The sequence below is a fragment of the Copidosoma floridanum genome, unplaced genomic scaffold, assembly GCF_036245765.1.
Source record: "Copidosoma floridanum isolate Cflo_tuat_1 unplaced genomic scaffold, Cflo_Japanese_pri ptg000007l, whole genome shotgun sequence".
NCBI classification, from domain to species: Eukaryota; Metazoa; Arthropoda; class Insecta; order Hymenoptera; family Encyrtidae; genus Copidosoma; species Copidosoma floridanum.
Window position 1 is genome coordinate 9,485,276 of NW_028321884.1, and position 25,457 is coordinate 9,510,732.

The 25,457-nt window shown below is 40.5% G+C and overlaps 1 protein-coding gene across 1 annotated transcript; it reads right to left on the bottom strand.

Annotated features, from left to right (window-relative positions):
* Positions 1-289: 289 nt before the first annotated feature.
* Positions 290-24,017, bottom strand: LOC106643525 (monocarboxylate transporter 12). The gene is made up of 5 exons (XM_089589179.1): positions 23,190-24,017; positions 5,644-7,659; positions 4,945-5,427; positions 3,895-4,180; positions 290-797 (listed from the first exon to the last, which is right to left on the bottom strand). The coding sequence occupies exons 2-5, from the start codon at positions 7,195-7,197 to the stop codon at positions 595-597; spliced, it is 2,526 nt and encodes an 841-aa protein (XP_089445305.1). The 5' UTR covers positions 7,198-7,659; positions 23,190-24,017; the 3' UTR covers positions 290-594.
* Positions 24,018-25,457: the final 1,440 nt, after the last annotated feature.

A 25,457-nucleotide genomic window follows, 5' to 3' on the forward strand; every position in this document is an offset into this window, starting at 1 on the left:
AAATACACAAGAAAAACTCATCTAATTTCAAGTCAACTTAAACCTTTGTTGATCGACCGACCCTAGTAAGTTTGTTAATCTCACCCATCGCTCGTGTTTGTCACAAAAGACAAACGAAACAAGAAATTATAAAAAAAAAAAAAAAAAGACGTAACAGAGAGAGGCATAATTGATGAAAGAGAGTCTCAAATACCTACTCTAAAATAATTAATCTCGTCCATCGGTTGGAGCCAAAAAAATTGATATGACAAGTGCAAGACAGTCGCGAAGGCGTATATATATATATATATATCTTTATTTCTCGGCGATGTCGATACACGTGTATAAATAACGTTCACGCTCACACATACACGCGAACTTCAAATTTCGTTATTAAATATACAACGCAAAGGCGATCGCGAGAGTGCAGCACACGCCAGACGTCGTGATCTTTGATCTCCGAGCGTCCAATCGGATATTCCTCCGTTTCTTTTTTCCTTTCGAAACATTAATAGGTTTGAATGGCTATACAAAAATTAATTTGTATTTCTTTTTGCAACCTCCGATGCACGCAGTACTCCCTTAATTTAACGGTAAAGCATTTGCACCGTTGCCTCAGACGATGTTGACGCCGGAAAAGTCGCGACCCGAGGCGCTGCTGCTGTGGTTGGCGCGTCCTCGCGCCACCGCCTTCTCCTTGAGCTTCCGGTAGCACCTCATCAGCGGGGTAACGATCAGCATGGCGCCGCTCAGGGTGATGAAGCCCCCCGCCAGGTAGAACGACAGGTCGTACGAGCCGGTGATGTCGTACAACCAGCCTGTGGGAGATCGTGGACCAAGAGTGAGATTTTTTTGCATTGCTGGTTGAAACTTTTTTTTTTTTTTTTTTTTGTCTTTCGTGAATAAGAACATTTTTAATCTTGGCTCTTTCGTTGAAAAAAACAAAATATATATTTACAGATGCACCGTTAATCAATGTCTCTCTTGTATATATCTGGTTTACTTGAGACGCTAAGCGCAATAGTTTCAAGTATAACGATACTTTATTCCCTATTTTTTTTTCATACTTATGAGATGGAATTTTCAATCCGTATGAAAAGGTTTAATTTATACTTGACCCTGGCCATAATCACAGACGGGTACAATTACTTGATGGATTTTTTTCTACTTAGTACCATTTATTATACTGCATTGTAAAAAAAAGTCAAGTATGTTTTTCTCCCGAAATGGTTCTTCAAAATTTTATTTGCTGAATATTTTTTTATCAAGTACTAGAAAAAATTGCCAACCCAAATAATGCATTTTATGTAAAAAAAAAAATAAATTCCCATAGCAAAGTATTGGGAAAAAGTAATTATGCCCACTCCTGTATCGACGTATACACTAAGAGAAAAAAAAAATCAGAATGAACCTCTAACGAAGCAATTTCAGCTTCCATAAACACGTATTTCAGTAATTACCGTCTCATTAAAAAAGAAAAAAAAAAAAAAAAAAGAAATAAAGTATACAAACAAACACATACCCTCGCAAGCTCTCGGTCGAGGAGAGAGAAGAGGCCTCAGACACTCTCCACTTACCCGAGTGCATGCAACTAAACACGTCGACAATTCTAATAATAAACGTCCATTTGGCCAAGTAAAAGGACGCGGCGAACAAAAGAAGAAGAGAAACAAGAAAAGTTCCCCTTTTTTTTACTTCAAAACTCGCGTGGATTCGTCGTTATTTTTCATTTCCGACGTTCACCGTCCACGAGGCAGACGCTCCCTTTTCACTCGTATCGCCTTTCGTCCGCGTATATATATTATGTATAACAATCGATACCGCAGTTATAACGCGTTGTTACGTTATACAAAGCGCGCGTACACACACGTTGGCCAAAATCCAACTTTTCGAGCTTGGGTGTGCTGGTAAGCGAACGAGAGCACAAGTGCCATTTTCATACGTTTTTTTTTTCCGTCGACAAATGATTTAAGAGAAAATAGCTTCGTTTCGGTTCACATCTGGCAGACGGGGATTTACGACCGTTGTTCTGCCGTTTCATTATGCCTCGTGTGTATATGGTACTTATAATTAAAATACACGACCACTCCGCGATGTGTACGTATATGTTAAAGGGTTGAAAGTGCCATTTATGAACAATAGAGTAGAAGAAGGAGAAAAAAAATACACGTAACAAATTGGAGCGTTTTTATAACAAATTTTGAAGAAGGCAACAATTGAAAATCGTACCTCCGAGTCCAAAGAAATTAGAAAAAGAAAAAAAAACCTGAACCCATACTCTTTTTGGTTTTCCTTTGTGCCATGTCACCTTTTTCTCTTTCTGAGCTCTTATCGCTCTCGACGTCACGCGAGATCCCTCGAGAGGCCGACAATTGAGAGTTTTCTTCCTTCTCGCGAAGGTCGCGTGCACGGCGAGCTTAAGCGTGCTTTTTTCGGGACTTTTTTTCAGTATGCGAGAAATCATATACGGACTTGCACTCACTCGGCTAATTTGCATCGTAAAAATAAAGTGGTTGTGTGTGTGTTGTTTTTTTTTTTTTTTTTTTTGGTTCCACAAAATAACTTTAACTGATCGAATAATAGAGAAAAAAAGCGCAACTCCACCCTCCGGACTCTTCGTTTATAATGTGAAATTCGTTTCGCTCACTCGTCTCTTGTTTCGAGCTCAGCTTTATTAACTTGTTAACTTCCGAGGTTTCTTTTCTGAGTTACGGTTGTAAGATGGTGCAAAGTTTTCTACCACGTATAGAAAAATTTAGTAAGGGCGATCGTGAATAATTGCTCAACCCTTAAATTTTGGTCACAACGAGAGGGACTGAAGATGAATTTTACCGTATACGTTGGCAAAACTGATGATAATCGACCGTCGTGTATTACAAAAGAAAAAGACAAATTCTAAGCTTATTTTGTCGATTATCCACTTATTCCGCAGAGAAATCCAATAACGGAAATTTACGCGGTTCACATTTCCTTCGTGACATTCGGGCTACAGACAGATTTTGGCACGGATATACTTTTTAAAAATTTTTTTTCAAATATATATATTTTTCTTAACACGTTTAACGCGAACAGTGATTGACATGATTTGGGAAAAAAAAAAACTTTCATTTCACCCTTAAAAAATCCATAGAACAGTCGTACCCAATTGAAGTCCGACCACGGAGTTAAAACACACGCGTGTGTACGAAAACGTACGAATCCGCGGATAAAAATGGCTGGAGTCGATTAGACGCGAGAACAACCCCTTATACATTGTATAATAATCCTATACATTAACTTTGCGGAGCAAACGCCAACAGTAACAGCAATAAGCCAACCGCAGTATACATATATGCATATGTTACGCGTTACTTAACGCACGCGCGAAAGAAAGAAAAATCATTAAACGGCGAACTTGAACGGAAGAAAGAGCTTACGTAGAGCGCCTATATAGGCTCGCCAGGGTCAGCCGGGGCGAACTTTGCCGAGTTCGCGGCGTAAGAAAGCCTAAATTCCATACCGAGTGCTGTACAGATGAGTCGCTTCAGTTTGCAAGGCGGGCCCAATCATCTCCTTAACTTGACGCTCCGCGCGTCGTTGTATTTTTTATGGACGAGAGCAACGCGCTCGTGGCTTATTATTCCGAGGTATTATTGTTTAATGGAGCGGGACAAAGTGCTCGCGAGTGTAATTTAACGAACAAGCTTATATACTCTCGTTATATTTCATGTTGCTTTTTTTGTTTTTTGTTTTTTTTTTTTCATGCGTTTCGTGTTTTATTACATTTCTTTTTCTGTTGTCAGTTGGATTAAACGTTTGCCGAGACCGTACATCATCGTCTTATGAAACGACCTTGGCGTGTGTATACAACGGTGCATCACAATACCTATTAGTCTTGGGAGAAATTGTGATAAAAAAAAAAAAACACCGATATACCTGCAATAGGCGGCCCCATGAGATTGGCGATTCCTTGGACAAAGAGTAGCAGGCCGTAGGCGTTGGTGAACCGTTCTATGGTGATCGCCTGGACGAGTATGATGCTGGTGAGGCTGTAGTTGGCCGCGATGAAGAAGCCAAAGGCACCGGCAATGGCACTCAACAGGTAGTAACACTTGATAACCGTGGGTATGAGGGCGGCGAAGCCACCGGTCATAGCCATGCAGATCGCGTAGACCACCGTCGCGTTGATGCAGGCGCGATCGCCCACCCAGCCCAGCAAGATCTATTGGTGGGAGATTTTTTTTTTTTTTTTTTTTATAGTTGTACATGATTTTTTTTTTTTTACCATCGATGGAGCATCTTAAATATGAGGCCAAAAAAAGGGGTTGTACCGACATCACGAGTGATTTACGAGACTCCGCGTTGAAAGTACAGGTATAGGATCATACGTTTTACTTAATCTCGTTAGACAAAGTGATTCGAGAGGAAATCCATCGTATAATAATATATCGAAATGCTCAAGGTCACTTGGAATCGATAAAGAGCCAACGCGCAAGAGTTAAGGTCGAGCGATCGGCCAAAGTTTCATCTCGTATCAACTCAAACGAGACCATTAATTTGTTGCACTAAATCATATAAGTACGCATTATAGCATAACGCGACAAAACATGGATCATATTTTAGCGTCGGATACGGTAACGCTACATGATTATACATCTCATTTTCCTGCACGTGTGTCGTTAAACCTCGTGAACGTTGCACCCTTGCTTCGCTTGATCGCACGTCATCGAAACAACAAAAGTCACCCCGTCCTTCAAATGTATATATATGTACGGCGCGTATAGTGTCAGAGCATCGGCTTAGTCCAGGTATACGAATCCGATTACAAAACCAGCGCCCATACGTGTACGTTTTCGTGCGGAAGTCGCGATTCGGATGAAAGTCGCGGATGAGTGAAAAACGGGTAAAAGGGCGGTTGGAAAAGAAAAAAAAAAAAAAGAAAAAAAAAAAAAAAAAAAGGGAAAAAAGTAATAATCCATAGGTCACCTCGCCGGCCATGTTCATGATGCCGATGACGGATATGAGGTAGGAGGCCTCGGTCTCGCTGAAGCCCACCTCGATGGCGTTGTCGGTGAGGTACATGTAAGGCACGTCGTACCAGGTGTGGAGCAAAAAATTGCTCATGGCGAACAATGTGAACACGGGCTCGCGAAAGTGCGTTAAATCGAAGATGTTGACGATGAGCTCCTTGAACTCGCGCAATCCCGAGTGGCCGGCCTCCTCCTTGGCAATGGTGGTCATGGAGTTGCGCAGGATGTCGGGACAACTGCTGGCGCGCAGCCGGTACCTGTTTATGTTGAGCATGGCGCCACGGTACGTCAACGAGTGCCGGTGCATCCTTATGTCCTTCAGGTAGGCGGTCGTGAAGCGCCGGGGATGCTCAGCGGCGATGGACGACCGGCGTAGCCTCGCCTCCGGCTTGTCCCTCGACCACCACTCGGCCACCTCGCCCTGACGCTCCTCCTCCTTCTTCGTCCCACAAACACAAAAACAATATACACATGCATGTTATTTTTCCCTGCAAATCACACTCGCTTTAATTTTAGCCAATGTATACGCACTCGGAAGGGGTTGTCATGGCACTGCACTTTTTTATTGATGTTATTGAAAAGTAAAATCTCAAAAACTTTGAGTTACCCAAGGCAGGTGTATATGTAATGGTGGTTTGCGTGAAATGTAATGTACCTGTCGTTGCAACAGCTCGGGTTTGTCGTCCCGGTGATGGGGCTCCCGCTTGTCCTCGGCAGCCAACGGACTGACAACCGGCACGAACCTAGCCGAGGGCGGACTGGTGGGCTCGTGCAGGCCACTCGAGTCGCTGAAGCTCCTCGACGTGATCATGAGGCTCGGGTAGTTTTGCACGAGCACGTTGTACACGCTCCTCTTGGCGCTGAGCAGCTCGAGCACCTCCAGGGGCACCCGCTCGCCGTTCTTCACGAAGGTCGGCAGACTCACCAGGCTCGAGAACAGCTTGTCCGCGTCCTCCCGGGCCCCCACCTCCTCAACGGGCCCACCGTCCGGGCAGCCACCCCCGTGCAGGGTCTGGGCCGTGTTGGCCGAGCTGCTCGCCGAGAACGAGTCGTCCGCGCTCGAGCTCCGCTGATGGCCCGCCCGCAGCCTCTGCTTGCGCTCCTCCTCCAGCTGCCGGCGGAGCTTCGACTTGGGCCGGGTCCACTCGAGGTCCCTCATCAGCGCCCCGCAGACCGCGAGGTTCAAAAACAGGCCCGACAGGATGAGGGTCGTGCCGCGCCACCCGTACTCCTCGAGCAGCCTCTGGATCAGCGGTGGGAAGATGAACGTGCCGATCCCGCTGCCGCACACCGACAGACCCGTCGCGAACGACCGCCTCTTCTCGAAGTAGTACGCGACTATGACCACGGCTGCCACGAAGCACAAGGACAGCCCGAACCCGGCCAGCACCCCAAAGGTCAGGATCAGCATCTCCAGGGACGTGGCAAAGTAGCTGACGACAAAGCCCGAGGTTGCCAGTATGCTGCCGGCTATCGTGACCCTCCGGCAGCCGTAGCGGTCGGTGAGGAAGCTGGCTATGGGCCCGGACAGAAGGGGCATGGCCATGAACAACGAGCCGATCCAGGAGGTCGTCGCCTTGCCCTCGCCAAAGTACTTGAGGAACTCGTGGTATATCACCCCGAACGAGAAGGTTATCCCGTCGGCGATGAGGTTGACCATGAACGCGGCGGCCACGACGACCCAGCCGTAACCCCCATCCGGGGCCCTGGCCTCCGCTAGGTTCTCCAAGCTGTCGTCCTCCTCCTCCTCCGAGCTGCCCGACGCCGACGATATCGACGGACTGGTGGCCCCCTTCTTCGTACCCTCGCTCGCGTTCAATATGTTCCGGTTGAACTGCACGTGGTGCTGCTCCCGCCCGTTCCTCCCGTTCCCCTCCTCCGTTCCGTACAGTCCTCGCAGCAGCTCCAGTCTGGCGTCCCTCCTGATTTGCCCGCCGGTCTCCTCGTTGGCCGGCCCTACGGGCTCCAGTATCCGGTCGGACTCCCCGGCCTCGTAGCCCGCCGGTTTGCCGGCCGGCGCGAAGCTCTCCTCGCTCGCCAGTATGCTTACAAGGTCCTCGTCGTGGCCACGCCGGCCGGCGCTCAAAGACCGGCGGACCGTTGGAGCGTCGTCCTCCCGCTGCCTCGTGAGAATGATCCTCGAGTCCTGATGCGGGAGTGTCTCGGCCGCGCGCTCCTCGCAGCCGTTCAGCATCGTCCAGTCGGCCATTTTTGGCGGAGACGCTACTCGTTACACTTAGCACGTCGCGCACGTAAACATCATCGCAAACACTATAATATATGTGTATATGTATCTCGGAAAGGATGAAAACAGAGGAGTTAATGGTAAAAACGGTTTTTCGTCCTCAGTACGGGTAAGAGCGCGGGCCACTCGTACAGTTGTCTCGCGAACTGTCGGCGTAGCGGTGACAAGCCGTTAAAACTGCCGGCGTCATGGCCGACGTGGGACCTTGGGTGCTTCTGGTGTCTCGTTGACGTTTTGCTCTGGTGTTGGTGGGTTCGTCGTTTACGAGCCGATCCGGTGGACGACGACGACGACGACGACGACGATGGTTTTGTTCTTTTCAACGTGGTAGCCGCCACGACTGCCTCCTCCACCTCCGCCGCGGCACGACTGTCAGCCCAGGCACCCATGCGGCGAACGTGGCTTCCTCGGCTCTCCTAGGGTACGCTGCGAGTGAAAAGATGAGAAATTTGGATAAGAGACAATCAAATTTAATTTTTTTTTTTTCAATTTAAATTAAAAAAATCATTGTTCGAAGAAAATGGGAGACAACAAAAAAACAAATCACAACTTAAAATATACCAGCTTTATCTACTTGGGTGACGTTATAATGTACCAATTAACGAAAGCGGATTTTACTGTAATCAGGTGGAGTTGAAATAAACCGTATCGATGTAATATCCAATTTCACTAATTGTTTTCCTTTTGTATGGAGCGAAAATATCAAGTTCAGTCATTTCCCGATATATGTGCCAGAATGCGATGATTAAAATTAATAAAAATTAAAAAAAAAAAGTTTATTCAATTCAAGGTGATGGCAAAATGATTGTAATAACACAACTTTTTGCACGATGGAAAACAAAAGGTATACATGTATACGCGTAAGACACTTCTCAATGCCTCACAAGAACCTTGTTAGCCTCTTACGTGCCCATATCAATCATCAAAGACTGCATCATCCCCCCCCCCCCATAAATACCCACTTGAGGTGCATAAATACGTAGACAAAAAAAAAAAAAAAAACGAAGAAAAGGTTCTGCACGTGACTGCACAAGTAGAGTCACGAGACAACATTCGGGGGATGACGCGCCCATTGTGTCGATTCAAAAGGCAAAAGAGCTCACAATTCGAATCGAAAGAAAGACGCAGATTGGCATCTCCTTCCTTCCTTTTTCCTTACTCTCGTTCGCCATACACATGTACACTCGCATTCTCTCTACTTTTTCTTTTCCTACATGAAGCAATCAAGTGCCTATATACTTATTACGAGTAAGAACTTTCTGAACATTTTGTAAACATCACGGACACGTGCACGCGTATAAACTTAAATTGCGTTTGAATCGCTACAGGGACTTTGGGATAACGAGTTGTGAGCTTTTACAGTTTTCAAGGAGAGAAAGAGTCCTAATTTCAAGGAGTACAAAAAAAAATGAGAATGTCGTGGTCCGGGAGTTTTAGGGATGTATTTAATGTCTTATTCTCTTTTAGATGGGAAGAACTTTGAAGGGTAGTTGCGCGAAACTTTCGGTGGTAAAATTAAAACGACGATTATCTCGTATAAACTAATTTTCGAATTAATAATTATACCATCTAAAGAAAAGTTTACATAATACATCATACAAAAGAGGGTTGGATATGCTTTGGAAAAAAAAAAAAAAAGAAAAGAAAAAGTTCCAGTCGAGTAGTTGACAATGGCACTAACACGTTGCATAATTAATCGTGAGAGCGATAGAGTAGCTTACACAAGCTCGCATCGGCCTATACGTTTCGCCACTACTGTTGTGCCGAAGGTGCCTTTGATTGGGTTATTGGTGGTACAAACACAAACGCGTTTTGGACAAAAAAATAGTGATTCAACGAAAAAAAAAATGTCAATAGTCAGGATGTTTTTTTTTGCACCCATTCTTTAGGTGAGTTATCCAATACACGAGTCTTTTAATTAAAAGAGGCAGTAGTGCGATTCTGACACGTGAGGCGTGAAACGGAACAACTAAAAATTGACGACAGCCAATGAATGGGTTATTATTGGGTTTTCGTGAGAGAATATTGAAGTGACTGCAAAGTTATACTGCACGAAAAAGTTTGAATTTGTTCCCCATTACCATATATTTTTCAATAATGCACGTATGTATATAGTACTTTTCATCTAATTTGTTTTTTGTTCTTTTCGTACGTCATATTATTACCACAAAAAGCTTCACTTTATATGTATTCTCTGAATGGAAAATCTAATAAATTGCAGCAAAAGTCACAGATGAAAGTTTTTCTTTATCCTTTCAGGAAGTTCTGCGGATGGGAAAACTTTCATGAAATTTAATTACAAAGAGATCGATACAATGAATTTATTGTGTTTAAAAACTTTTGTTTTTTTTTACACTACAATATTTTTAATACCCGTCATTTATGGTAGAATCAAGTGAGCTTTTCGGTACAAATATATAATGAGCATACGGTACAAACAACACGAGGAAACAATTTTCATTTTTTCTTTATTTACATCCTAATCGAAAACATTGTCACTGAAAATCCAAAACTTAATTTGAAATCAAATCAAAAATGGTCAGTTAAGCGACGCAGTATTGAAAAAAAAGGTGTTGCAATTAGGTATAAGTACAGAGAGAGAGAGACATTGTGTGCGTCACGTTCCGTTCTCTGGGGAGTATCTCGGGTCATTTTCGATTTTCCGCTAAAAAGGTGGAACAGCTGGCAAAGCGCCAGATGGCATTTGGTGCCTTTTACCTTCGCGAAACTAAATTCGTAGCGACGACACAACGGCACTACGATGGTAGTGGACCTATCAAGAAGAGTAGACATTTTACAAGTGACGCGTGTTTCTTTTTCTTTTTTTTTTTTTCAATTGAACTAGAAAAAAGTGCTTATTTTGTAAATATATCAAAGAGGTTGTAAACAATTTTTTTTTTAATTTTAACTGGTTAGTATTACGCTAATTTTCATCCGTTCGTTAAATCCGTTAAACGACAATGGATATACGTGTGATACGATTTGATTTTTCACTGAATTTGACTGTGTGCTTTTAAATAAAAGAGGTACTTTGCGTCTTGGCCCCGCGAATGAAAATTTTCCTTGGCCAAATGTTCCGATGAAAGTGCATTTAACTTGAGCCACAACACACCCATTGACGTAATTCAGGCATTATTGGAACAAACTCAAATTGCACGATTAATTAAATTACGCTGAAATACCTGATGGCACACACGTGATAGAACCATCAACGCGTTATCGCTGAAATAGAAAGAATCGAGAGTTTCTCGAAATAAACTTTTTCTCGCTGACGATGAACTCAAGCTCTTTTTATCGCACGCGTATGTATACACGCATACATGCGAATATAATGCCGGGGTGTCCTTCCGCACGCGCATGTATGATTTTTTTTATTTTCGTTCCCGCATATTTCTGCGCGCACAATGCCGCGACCGTCAGACTGTTATTATTTTTTCGAGATGAGCCGTCATTAAGAGCGGATTTGCACAAAGTGCGCTTTCTTTTTCAACAAAAGGAGGAACAAACAAAAAAAAAGCTTCTACGTCGCGTTTTTAACAGTTTGGATTTTTTTTTTTTTTTCTTTTTTTTCAAAGTAGCAAATATAAAAAAAAGAAGAGATCCATCTTGTATGGATAAAAAGTCCTTGGTTGTACTTTCATATATTGAGGTATAATCACGGGACTTTTTTTTTTAAATTACAAGTTTGAAAAAAAAAAACAAGAAAAATATTTTCATTGGGAAAAATGTCTCGCCTCTATTTTTCCAAATGTCCCGCAACAAATTTCCCGTACGCACAGTCGAGAAGCTCGTCGGCCTCGAAAGCGTCCATATCGAGAATGAATAAGATAATTACGGGCAGGCGGGAAAAACGCGAGTGCATTACGTGTATACTGTATAGTCCGAGAGAGGGATCGTCAATAATCTCGTTCCTCTCGGCAGACAGACAGCTACTCGCTCTATCTTGAGCCTTTCGAGTGGAGACGACTGTGTTGTCAAAGAAAGGGGTGGGGGGGAAAAAAAGGTGTCCCAACAAGTCGAGCGGTTACTCGAAACACGAGCCGAAAAACCGTTTGTCGATAAGTCGCAAAGGGGGAAAAATAAAGAGAGGAGCAATCGTGCCTCTTTTTTATTTTTCCTCGATTGAGTTTATTTTTCAAACAGATACGCGCGCGACAGTGTATATTATTATTATAACGGCACGTGCACTTTTGTTCGGAGATAAAAGATAATCCGCAAAGTTGCGCGAGAAAGCGTTTGTTGAAAGCGCAAACGGAGGGGAGAGAAAAAACCCACTCGCGATAAGATGCCATCGGCAGAGCGTACACATACATATAGGTATGTGCGCGATAGTACCTTCTTTTATTTTTTGTATGTATATTCGCTTGTCCTGAGGTGAGATTTCAGGTGTTAAGGTATTACACATTATTGTTCGGCGATGGAATATACTAAATTATTCCTAAATCGATATCATCCCGAGAGTCGATACGCGGATTACCGATCAACGCGACTACACTTATAGGCTGATAGGTGCGAGTAAATGCCAAGATAACGCGTATCATCAATCACGTGCACTCATATATATATATATACATGCCATAGGTGTGTGAAGTAAGCGTACAACGTATGTTATATTATATGTTATACATAGTATATATATGGTATAAGTAATCGAGTCAATAAATCAAAGTATCTAAAAATAAATGCAAAGAGCGTGTGCTCGAAGTACATTGTATGCAAAGTATACGTGTGCACAAGAGAATGTAAGGAACAAAAAAAAAAAAATTAAATAAAAAAATAATAATATTCATAAATATAAGTAAAATAGATCAACGATAATTATTTTCCGTGAATTTAACAAAAATCGATGTAAAACCCGCGACATGCAACTTTATATTATGTAGGTTTTAAATGTATGTACCCTCCACCCGGAACAACCTTTACAAATGTGAAGAAAAAATAAAAAAAAAATAAATAAAAAAAAAAAAAAAAGTTGGAGGGAAGTACCTCTTGTTTTTCGCATTCAATATAGGCGCGTTCGTGCGCATCAGGACTTTGTTACATGCGTTTATCAACGCGCACATCGCGCACAGTCCCTTTAACGAAACAAATCAACAATACATATATGTATATATTACACGATCCATGCCACTCTCTGCGAGAGTCATCGATCACACGTGTGTGTACATGTATGTATTGTTCTGCGATAGTAACGAGATCGTCTAAATGTGACGATACGGGCATGTGTGTGTATAACCGACCTAATGAACTTACGGAAGGTCAAAAGTTTTTTTTTTTTTTTTCCTTTATTGATTGATTTATCACTGCCGTTTGAGTGCGATGGGAAAAAGAGGTTTCAAGGGGAGGGAGAGTTTACTGTACATGTATGGTTTTTAAAAAGCCCATCCAATGTGAATCTCAATGTGATATTTTTTTCCCCCCCAAATGATAGATTGATTTGCAGATATTCCACAAAAATCTAAGGTATATAGAATATATTTTTAGCTGAAGCTATATGCACGAACGTGAGGGAGGGGGTGATAAAAATCTTGATTTTTTACAGCCAAAGTCCACGAAAAAGTAACGCAAGTACTTATACACGCAAAAGTTTATGGTTACAAGGTGTTTAAAAACTTGTAAAAAATAAAAAAATAAAAATAAAGGTGAATAAAATTCAAACTTGAACTAAAAGGAAAAAAAAAACTTTCATTATTACACCACGAGCATCCACGCGTATCTTCATTATCCCCCACTGTACGACATTGGTGAGAAGCGTCATCCCTAATGATCCCTCATCCCCTTTCTCTCTTTCTCTCTCTCTCTCGATCGTATATACGTGAAATACGCTCTTTCCCTTCTCTCGCGACCCTGAACCTGCGATCGGCCCTCTCGTTTCATCTTCATTCATACACGCTTATGAGCACATACGTATATACTTAATATAAAGTTGATCGATACCCGCTCGAGGGATGAGCACGTGGGGCTGCGTCCCCTGTATGTAAGCATAAAAAAAAAAAAAAATGTAAATTTATTATTTGGCAAAAAAGAGGTGTAGTAGGGGTATATAGGGTTTGTCAGTTTATTCCATTTCAATTGCCGTCGAGTCGTATTCGTTTAGAAAATGTATCTGCGATTAACGAGGAAGAGGAGACGACAGAAGAACTGTATGTGATTCGGCATTGACCCATTACCGTATACATATACACGTATAAATATTCTTGCTTTCGTTTATACCATCGAGCGCGTAGCGCGTAATATAATACGTTGTTATTGTTTCTTATACATGTATGATTGATTGAGCGCGTTGTGTCCTATATGGCCCAATTTAGTTGTAAGTGTACCGATTCATCGAGAGAGCTTTTGTATATACGTTATATATACGCTTTGTGTGGTGTGTATATATGTATACGTGACATCGGGACACATTGCTCGCTATACACGTGCAAGTATAATGGGGAGCTTGACATTTTTTCATAAACATTGGAAATCATCCACAGTCAATGTTATCATAAATAATGTCTAAAACCATATGTACATCACCTTTTCCAAATGGTGCACCATCATCGTCTCCGGAATCACTTTGCTCCACGCGGTGATGATAGTATTTTGTGGTTTCAGCGGTTGATGGGAAAAAATAAATGAAAAGAAGACCGATCGTCGAAATGTACGAGGCACCTTGGCGCGAGAAAACAATCAGGACCCGAAGGCCGCACTACATGTCAGAGGTCTCGCGGAACACAAAATACGCCTTCGGTTGGCAAATTTTCCGCATCCGCGGCTACCAACTCCTCATCTGTGTTTCATCCGTCTGTGTACGTATATAACGGGCGAACGGAGCCAAAGTTGGCCCGAATTTCCTCATCTGTCGCGTGACACATCACCTGCATCGTCAGCGGTAGACGAGCCAGCAAGTGTACCTATACACATATATGTATAGTCGAGAGAGTACAACAAACGCGACGATTAACACTTGACGTTCAATTTTGTATATGTCTACAATTTCACAAAAACAAAAAAAGAAAATTATGTTTGGGTAAGGGCACTCGAGAGGCTTGCTTCTTTGACGCCCGATCGACGACTACACTAAATTACCACACGCATAATTATTACGTACACTTTTGAAAAGCCGGGCCCGACTGTTCCGTAACTACTCCCTTTATTGTTTCTTTGGCGGGGAACTTGGGCACCGTATATATACACGTGAGTCGTTGTTGTTTTTTTTGAAATTTCCGTTCCAAGTATTCGAGATGAAATTCTCCGAAGCGAGATCTCTCACGCTTCGTGTAACGCACTTGGCGACGCGAGAGCACAAAAATACAGGGTGCGTCAATAATTACAATCGGCAATGTAAGTCCGGTGCGCGCGCGGTTTTCGTCGGAGCTCCCTTCTTCTTCCTCTCGGCGATTGTTGTTGCTTTCGCTTTTGTTTGTTTTTTCTCCTCAGGCCACAACGCGTTCCTCCTGTATATTTATACGTATTCGATCCCACGACTATGGTCGTGCTTTTATCCACTACGCGTTAAAACAAAAGGAATAACCGTGCACATCGAAAAGTTGATCTTGGAAGGCCGTTATCTGTCCCTCCCTCTCTCCCTCTCGTGAAACAAGTATGTATAATTTATCCAACAAATCGGCACTCGCTCTCCCGCTTCGCTCACTTTTCTCGCGCGTCTCGATGCATTCTCGGAAAAACGATCCCTCGAGTACGGCGCACCATTTCTTCTTTTTACTTATCAGATAACGAACAATAAAATATACAAATCCAACAATATTTTTACTCCCCCCCCCCCTCCTCCCGCGTGACCAAACACTCGTACGAACGCGCACTTTAATCACCGGTTTCTTTACAATTTGTTACTATTGTTATTATTATTATTATTATTATTATTATTATTATTATTATTATTTTGTTTGAAAGTATTATAATGTGTATCATCCGATGTAGGAGCCAGCGGTACAAGTGCGCGCGAGAGGCTGGTCGGGTTAATACTGAAATACTTCGCTGTGATGCGATAGCCACCGGCAACTTTTGCTCTGCCGCATTCTTATATACACATACACATGTATCCCTATCTTTTCTCTTTTTTCCGCTCACGAGCACGAATCTGCCGACAAACCGATATGCACTTTCATTACCGATTTCGCGCTTACATGTGTGTATGTACGTAAAAACACGTGCTTTGACCGTGAGAGATTTGGTTGCTGCATGGGGTCAAGTTGGTGCTTGTTTTTTTTTCAAAGCAGTCAATCTCAACAAAACTGTAAATACAAATGATGCATTTTTCTTATCGGATATAAGGCGAGAGTATAAAGTAATGGATAGACGTTGAGTTTGAATGATTAGATTTTTTGCACGTTTCGTTAACGGTGAATCAATCAAAAACGCCTATCTGAGCTTTTGGGTGTGGGAGTTTACATTTTTAAATTCAAAACCTTGGCTGATAAACGAAAAGCTCTCCCGGTGTATATTTTAGGTGACGTTTATTTGAACGCCAACGTCTTTACTTTGCTAGACGAGGGTAAAAACTGCCAAAACTGACACCCCAAACGCCGAGAATAACAATTTCACTTTACTTTGTTACATATAGTGGGAAAACTTTGAAGTGGAAAAAAACATTACAAGCGGTGATGGCGTACTTTTTTTGTTTATATGCAGACGTGGGGCTGTAAGTATACTATTGTGTAAAAAAACGGTTCATAAATCATTATCTATGCCGCTACATCTGTTTGCGTGTGCGTTACGGAGTTATCTGTCGTTACGATCGCTCAATCGTGACGTTTGTTTTTCTTTTTTCTTTTTCTAAATCTAATTATCCCGTGACCGAATTTTACAACTAACATGATACTGTTAAGTTGGTAGCTTTACTAGAAAAAAAAAAAAAAAAAAAAAAAAAAAAAAAAAAAAAAGTACAATCTACAAAACAAATACAATATTAAATGTATATAGTTCAAACTTACATAAAGAGCCCAAAGGGAAATTCTGAAGAGTGAATTCATTAAAATAAACAAAGCGCAGTGCGCCTTTTGCAGCAACATTTATATATGCCCCTACGCCCCCCCCCCTTTGGTATAGCTCGTTGTTATTTCCTTTCGTGTATACACCTGATCTGTACATGTAATCAGTGTCAATGTCGAAATCAACAATCGTCGCAGCAAAAAATTTCCACAACTATAATGCACACTCGAATTTCCCTTATCCGCAATATACCTAAGGAATTTTCTGACTCTTATATTTATCTCCGAGTAATTGTTGGACTCTGATAATTTGTCTGCCTTCGAGAAGTCCACTGACGAAAATTCGTGGCTTTCTCAATCTTTGCATTTTTTGCACGATCGCAGATTTTTGTTTGTTTTTTTTTTTTTTTTTTTTTTGGATATTTACCCTTGTGAAGTTATACGAGAGCTGAAAGATAATGTAAGAAATGACCGGTAGGTATATACACATATACAATCTCATTGGGAAGTGCCAAGTGGCGGCGAGTGGGTTCAACATAAAAGGCACTCGTGATAGTTTCCTCTCGAGAGGGTACTTGCACAAAAATAAAATAGAATCGTACTAGAGTAATTAAAGTGCATACATACGTACATATGCGGGTGTGGGTTTTAATTTAATGTAATTTTATTTTATTTTAATTTAATTGTACAAATATATGACAAGTTTTAGTACATTTATTTATTTTCCTGTGGGGCGAATTTTCTTCATTTTTGATGAGCGAGATGAGAAGTAAATATCGACGTGGTGACAATTAATCATCCGTGAGCACTTAGTGTAATGAGCAAGCGGTACTGGCTTGTTCGAGCTATCGGAAAAATTATTTCGATTGGTTTAATGCATTGCGCAATAAGATTTAGAGACATGTACGCGTGTGTTTCATAATTTGTGTACAGTTTATCGGTGAAGTGTATGTAATTGCGAAAATTTTATCGTAACATTTAAGATTTTTACGGTATTGCCTAACGTAATTCTTAGTGCTGCATGTTAATGTACATTAAATTCTCCTCGAGAGTGAGTTTACTAATAACACGTGGATGTTCGTAATCAAATAAGTCTTTAACTTTTGATGAATGTTGATGAAAAAATTTATTTCACGAAAATAACAGAATAATTTTGTGTTAATTTATCCCTTTTTTTTTTGCATAATATTACATAAGATAATTGCAGCCTTTCGAAAAAAATTAAAACCAACAATCCAAGGTGCTATTTTGGCCATGTGCATTATTAAGCGCAATATAGTGAGGTAGCACGAGCCTCTATGTTATATGGGCAGTTCTCTTTGGTACGTATCTATAGTGTACTTGCTAATATATTCATAAATTGAGATTTTTTGCGCGTTTGCTGTAGACTGCCAAACTGCATAATTTGCAAGGAAGGGAAATGAGGAGGGACTTTACGGTATAAAAAAATATCTGGAATCACATTTCGAGCTTGTACATAGTTTAGTGAATACACATAAGATTTTAATGAAATTTAAATACCTTTTTTTTCAAACGAATCGATAGCGGAGATAAATTAAAAGTAAACATTACATTTTTTTCAGAAATAAAAGCGACGAGTAAAAAATGAAAAAAAATAAATTGAATGTGGCATTAATTAATTATGTAACTGATTACAATGAAACAAAAAACCTTCTTAGAGATAAGAAAAAAAAAATCAGGATATTCACACTTACGCGTGTATCGATCTTGTAATCGTATTACAACAAATTTCAAAATTTTTAAGAGGGGAATAGAGATTATGCACTTGACCAACTAAAAAGTATCGACCGATAATCGATCAACGCGGACAATTAAATTTACAAAGGTAAATTTTTATACATATTTTACGCTTGGCATGTGTGCAGTCGATATTGTTCCATCTGTATTTAGTATAGGTAATGACTCGTTATCTTTACAATATAAGTAATATTCGTATATTGCGTTGATAAAATAAAAAAAACTATAGTCGTAACGTGGCGAATTAGGAGGAAGAAATTTCAAAATGAGCTTCGAGATCAAGTGTGAAAATATAGTAACCCAATTTGATTTAACTCGCGTGTCCGAAATCAAAAGACAAATTAATTATAATCGAGAGCAGATGATTAGCTCCAGCGCTGCACGCAACGCGGCCTCTGCGGAACAAAAAAATCGGGCACGACAGCATAAATGCGAGCAATAAAAAAGATAAGCTCCGCGACAATGGCCGTTGATAATTTACTCATCGATCACCCGTGCGATGAAAATCGCGTGGCTCAAGATGCTCGACCCTCTTACGGCCGAAAAATTTCCCTCTCCAATCCCACCCCCGAAAGTCATTTGTGGTGCATCGATTTTGTCTCGAATGCAAAATTCTGGTCTTCACTGGCAGCGAGAAGCCGAGGATTTTGCATTGGTTGAAAGAAATAAAAAAAGATTCTTTTCTTTTTTGAGCTTCGTTTCACTGGGATGTGAGTGATTTAAAAAAAAAAAAAAAACACTCGATCGCTATCATTGTCGAATACGTTCATCGCGATCAAACATATATCGCGTCATAGCAGTTCACATTGCATCGATCACTTTTGACCAGTACGATAACGTAATGCACGTTAAACCCCACCAAAGATCCCAAAAACGATCATCCTAACTCTAAAGCCCCCGAAACTCATTTAAGTTCTCCGGAGATCGGGTCTCGTGCTAAATCCTCTTGGGATCCGAGCTGTTTTGATAAAATGAGCTTCGTTATATGTATGCACTCTAGATGTTGGCGATTTTTTTTTTCCCCCAAGGCTCGCGTGACAGTCGATGTGGGAAATTAAGTTGGATATTATTGGAGGATGGAATTTATTGTAAAAGAGGAGGCCGATGGATCGGGGGACGAATAATTTTATCCGCGAAGAGTAACCGAGTGGGTCACGGATTATTTGCGATGCGGCGATTTTCGATCAAAGATCAGTCTTTTTCTGGGGCGAAAGAGATGATGTGTGAGGATTTGCGTTTTATGAGATTAACTTGCGAGCAAGGCTCGGTGGATAATATTTTTAAAATTAAATCAAGCCTTTTTCGATAAGACTTTGTATCGAATTCTGCTGTACTCGTAGAACACAATTTTTACTTTTTGGGGAATGAAAATAGCTTTTTAGAAAAATAACTAATATAAGATTTTTGAGGAGACTTTTTAAATTATTTAGTAAAAAAATTATTGAGTTCGAGCCATGAGTCCAAGGACATTTTCTATTTTTCAAGTACTTCTTGACACCAGCGTATAGGTGATGGCATAGCATTGTTGTGAAGGAATACCTTAAAAAAATGTTTGTTGAACTTCTCGAGACATAAATAAATAATTTTTTTTTGCCCAACTCATGTTAATACGGTAGCGTGTAGACGGGCAACGGGCAATACTTGCAAAAACTAAACTCGAGGAACAACCATTAATCGCGTGAACCAAAAAAAAAAAGTTTCGTTTTCACCAACCAATGCGTAAGCGTGAAAAAAAATTGTAAGTGTAACCATTGTAACCATTCGGGGCTACAAAAAAAGAGGAAAAAAAATTCCATTACACGCTACCGAAAACATAAATATACCAGTGTGCTGTTGCTAAGCCCCCGAAAATTCAATTTCTTTTCGGTGTTTTTTTTTTCTCCCTCACATCCCTGTAATATACGTCCCACCCAACGCCTATACAACCCTTGTACAAACAACAAAGACACCGGGAGATAAGGTCGCAGTGGGCAAAAATTTCAGGGTCAGGCCTCCGTGAGGGGAGTTAAAAAGGAGCCTGGCGAGCCTCCAAAATAATTCAGCCCCCCCCCCCCACGGTACTTTTCGACTCGCACGGAAAGAGAGAGAGGCTTCGGGTGTACGTGGGTGTAAGTATACTGCACCCCTGCAGTGGATGTAAAAATCGATCGTTCGGCATCTTCGACCGTATAACGTTTACCTTTGTTGTATCGGCTACTCGTCAAGTGGATATTAATTTTCCTCGAACCGTTGGTTTCTCGATTTACGAGTCTACAGCGCGTTTCTATGGATTTTTGGCCCAACAACATCCGGGAGCTATACGTCAGTTTTTTTTTTTCCCCCCTTCCATCAATCACTACGTGACGGTTGTTCGCACAAAAATATCCGTACCCGTACAACACGCGAACACAATATACATACGACCCAGTCACGATACTCCTCCAGAAAAAAGTTTTCGTAATATCATCCAAACACCCCCCCAGTTGAGGAATCATCAAATTTACCTTAAAGTCACGCATTCCAAGGGCGAAATCCAATAAACATTACCCAGCAGTGCTGACCAGTAATCGCGCGAATCAGCTGATTCCTGCAAGTGAATATGTTATAAACACGTGACCCGCACTGCCGTTCCTCCTCTCTTGGGTGCACACACGTGGAATGTCCTCCATATCGATCCGAAATATATCTCATCCTCCCACAAATTGATAAATTTCTTACTCCCCCCCCTCCCTCCCTCTCTCTACTACTTCTCTATATGTATATAATATGTGGTGAGGCTTGTACATCGTGCACGAGCTTAAAGTTAGATTAATGAGATTTTAACTAAGTTTTGCATACGTGCGCGTAAACACGTGTTTAATAATTACGGTGATATTTACCGTTAAACTGACTCTAAAATTACGTGGTGTTTCAACTCCGCCTCAATTTCACGGTAAACATTACCGAAATAAAAAAAAAGTTGCTCAATTACGTCGTGCTACTTGGCGTTCCCCGACGCGTCGCAGAAGTAAGCAGACTTGGGCGGGGATGATTTGAAAGTAAAATTTTTTTCCAGCAATGACGATGCATTGTGATTTAAAAGAAAAAAACAAGTCATGTATAAAAAAAAGATTAAATATTTAATTTGGAGTACTTTTGCGTAACGCTTATCTGACGGGGGGGGGGGAAATTCTCAATACTGTAAATGGAGATGCGTAAAAAACTTTTTTCGTTTTTTTTTTCCAGTTTTTAAAAATTGCATGAAAAAATAACTGCGCCCACGTTTGCGAGTAAGAAATTGCAAAACTCTAACAAGCGTAAGAGTGTCGCAAGACAGGCGTTAACGAACTTATCTCGCAGTGGCTCAGCAGGTTATTAGTTGGTACTTAAATAATTATTTGTTGTTCAAAAAATACGAGATCCCGCCTATCGCTTATTTTTCGTGATTGGCCGATAGTGGTGTATATCAAAGTGGTAATTCCCTTATAAATAACACGGATCGAAACTCGAGGCGTGGAAGCCTTACGTACACACGAGACGTACAGAGAGGGATCGATTACCCATTAAAGTCGTTCGGCAGGTTGATAAATTTTTTTTTTACCGTGAAAAGTTTTTGATTTCGCGATTGGCTGCTTTATAGTGTTTTTAAACTATCGGGGCGTGAGGGGCACTTTTTTGATTCGAGCAAAGTGTTGCAAAGTTTTTTGATGCTCGCGACTAAAAGGCGCATCACGAGTTTTTTCCTCTACGAAAAGATCGAAAGTTTTGACGCTACTTTTTTTTTGGAAACGAGACTCGAGTTCCTTTTTTTTTTTTATCGGTAAAACGCATCAGATGCATTAAATTGTTCTCGTTCGTGCACTCACAGTTTTAGCAGATTAATAGTTGATGAAAAAAAACTTTATCATGGAAGTGTGGGTCGTTTTATTTAATTTTTTTTTTAATTCTGTTGATTTGTGATCTTTGCAAGTCGATATTAATATGTACGAGGGGCGCAAAGGGCATCGTGAGTGTGCCATCGTACCGATTAATTTCACTTACTTCGGCAGTATTCGATGAAAAAAAAAAAAAAAAAAAAAAAAAAAATGGCAATAACAAACACTCTTTTGAAGTTCGAGTGCTTTTCAAAAACTTTGAGGAGCAAAAGAGGCTAGATCTTTTTTTACCAAACAAACAAAACATGACGCACGAGGCCAGACGGGGTTGTTGTTGTTCACAACTCCTCGTTGGGAATTCGATTGAACGAGGAAGATTCGTTGGAAATTTCCGTGCCAATGTTGTACGATGTGCTGAGTTCGCTTTTTTTACTTTTTTTACGTTTGCACTTGTCCTTATGTGTCCTATCGATGTATACGCTTGATTTTCTGTCTCCTGAGTACAGGGCATTGAATAATTTTGTGTGGCACACTTTTATTTTTATTATTTTTTTTTTTTAAGAGAATTTTTTCATTAATCTTGAATCTTTTACTGTATGATTTGATTGATGAAAATGAAAATTTTACACAAAAAAAAAAAAAGATAAGACAGAAGTATAATAGAGCAACATTGCAAAAAGCTCATACAATTTTATATGCATTGAAGAATATAAATTATTTATCATCGGAAGTCATGATAAAAAAGAGAATTGTTTATAGACGAGAAGAAAATAATATTATTTCAATTTTTAAAAATTAGTATGAAACAACCATGTCCACTCGTGTGATATATATCATTCTCCAACGAAAAGCACGTGCCACCTCATCACTGTGTGTTCAGCGCATACACAAGGTTTGTTCGTGTGCATCAATAGTCATGCATAAAATAATGTTTGTAAATTAAATTATTATTACCATTATTACCGTGAAAAAAAATTAAAGTATAATACTTTTTTGGTGTCAATGGGATGTGCTCAATAACTGCGCTGATTTTTGTACAATATCGAGCATAAAAAAATGTGGACAAAATATTAATTTGTGAATAAAATGAGAAAACAATATCATTAGTACAATCATTGGTGCACTGGATATAGTCTGCCACGAAATCCCTGTCTACACCAACATCTCAAATCACGTAGGATACAAAATCCATCTCTCGATGCCCTCTCGGGAACAAACTACCCTCCCTTCAAAACCATCTAGACCCATGTACACACATTCGCATTCTCACATCACAGTGACAAACCTTTACATCGTCGATGAAAAAAAAAAAAAAAAAAAAGAAATGAAATGATCACATCACGGGAGTCGTATGTGAAAAAATTAAAAGTACCACAGCACTGCACGTAAAATGTATAAATATTTGATGTTGATAAATGAAACGGGTACTCACCAAAAATCCGGCTAGCCGTGATTGAGCTGCTGCTAAAAAACCGCAACGCTCAGCTGCATTTCGTCGGGAGCTCAGTGTGTCAATGAAGAAAAGAAAAAAAAAAAAAAAAAAAAAAAACCAAAAATAATCGAGCTGTCGAGGAGGAGGAGAAGAAAAAGGAAAGGAAAGCGCTGTCGAAATACTTTGGTCGCTGTACTTCTCTGCTGTCTACACGCGCTATATATACATACCGTTACTGCGTAGGTGCGTGGGTATATACAGACAACAAGATTCTCGGACTTTCTTGTTTTATATTTAATTTTTACTCAGCGTCGCAGGCCGATTTTTCCCTTATTTATTTATTTTCCTAGTTTTTAAATTATTGTCTCGTTTATTTGCTTCCTTGGTCTTTTTTTTTTGTTTTTTTGTTTTTTTGTTTTTTTTTTTGCTTCGACGACAGAGCGCGGTGTTGGTTGAAAATTAATTCACTCGTTTATAATTTTAACTACAGGCTAGGCATACGTAATCGCGTACACACGAGCTACCGTACACCGACGTAGTAGAGGGTAGGTCGTAAGGGGTAACTTTTTTGTTTGCTTTAGTTATTCTATAGGTGCTCCCAAGCGCCTGCGGCAAGTTACGTGATGGGCACGAAACCACACACGATGCAGCTTCCCCCCGCACGTTCGGTCTTTTGTTCGGCAATGAAGGAACAAAATGGAGCGCAAGAGGGAAAAAAAAAAAGAAGAAGAGGCGATTCTAGCCACGCACTGAGTCTCGCTAATATATCGTGCGATAGGCCGTGCGCGTCGTGTGTATGTATACGTGCATGGGTAATGCGGGGTGCGCGCGAGGAGTCGAACTGCTGGTGCGGTTATTTTCTCTCGAGCGTTATAATACACATTGTAAGCCCCCCCGCGCTGCCTAGGTCTCTCGCATCACCGTCCTCGGTACGGCACATGCGCGGCCGACTCGTGTCTTTTCTCTCGGCGATGACGTAGCTCATCTCCACGTCTACTTTCTTTCTCTCTCTCCTTTTCTTTCTCCGAACGGAACTGTGTGTGTGGAGGAGTGTACTCCCCCGCGTCGAGTGCGTGGATCGGTATCTTACATGCCGAAGTCCTTAAAAAAATCGAGTCGGTAATACGGGCGCTGCTCGGGGCAAACGGGAGTTTTTTTTTTTTGACAAGATCACGGCTGGCTATCTGGCTGTTTTTTTTTTTTTTTCTCAATCGTGATCTTGATGAGGAGTACATTTTTTCCTTCCTCGAGTTTTCGCGTCATAATTAGAAACATGGAGATTCCGTTCACCGGTTTAAATGGCAGGTGGCTTGAAATTTCTTTTTATTTCTTTTCATTCTTTTTTTAATTTTTTTTGTCCTTGAATAATGACTTGTAGATCGACATTTTTTAATCACGATTTTTTTAATTCTATTTTATTTATAATAAATATTTATGATATTTCTACATCATATGTATATATATATAAGTTCGTGGTAATGAACTATTTAAATGTACATGCATCTTAACATCTGAGTGTTAAAAAGTAATGTAAGAAATGGCAAAAAAATTATATAAGAAAATAAACTTGCATTATTCAATTCTATTCAGTTTAAGATTAATTTAAAAAATTAAAATTTCACTCTCTTCGTAGGATATCAGTATGGATTGGATATAGATCCAAAATATTAATAATTCAAAGTTGGAAAAAGTAATTATTTTTCATGGTTAAAATTAATTTCTTATCGATTTAACCGTATGTGGATGTTGGCACTTTGGCAAAAGAGAGGGAGGAAAGGAGAGGATGTGCAAATGTGGGTGTATGCTACGTCTCCGTATATTTACACGCAATACATGAAAAGTGAGCGCGCAAGCGCCCTGTCGCAACAACTGAAACATTATTACTTATGTATAGGTGATATCAATATTTAAGGGTGTGATTGGCTGAGCTGATTCATGAAACTTTTCAGGCCCAATTTTTCGAAAGTCCTACTGTTGCACACAGCTGTAAACTATAACTTGTGTCTATAGCCTTTCGAAATTTTTTGAATGACTCTGTAATATTTTAAGAAAAAAATATTTTAATTCATTTAGAGTAATTATAATACCTTTGAAAAAAATTTTATTCATTCGATGCAATTTATTCATTACTTCCAGTGATTCTGTTTGTATGGCGTTATTAAGTAAACAGAGTTGAATTAATACTCGTAGGATTATGCCCTTACCGAACAATTTTGAATTTTCTGCACAAGTTGAATGTCGGAATATAACTTTGGGGACAGTAAATTT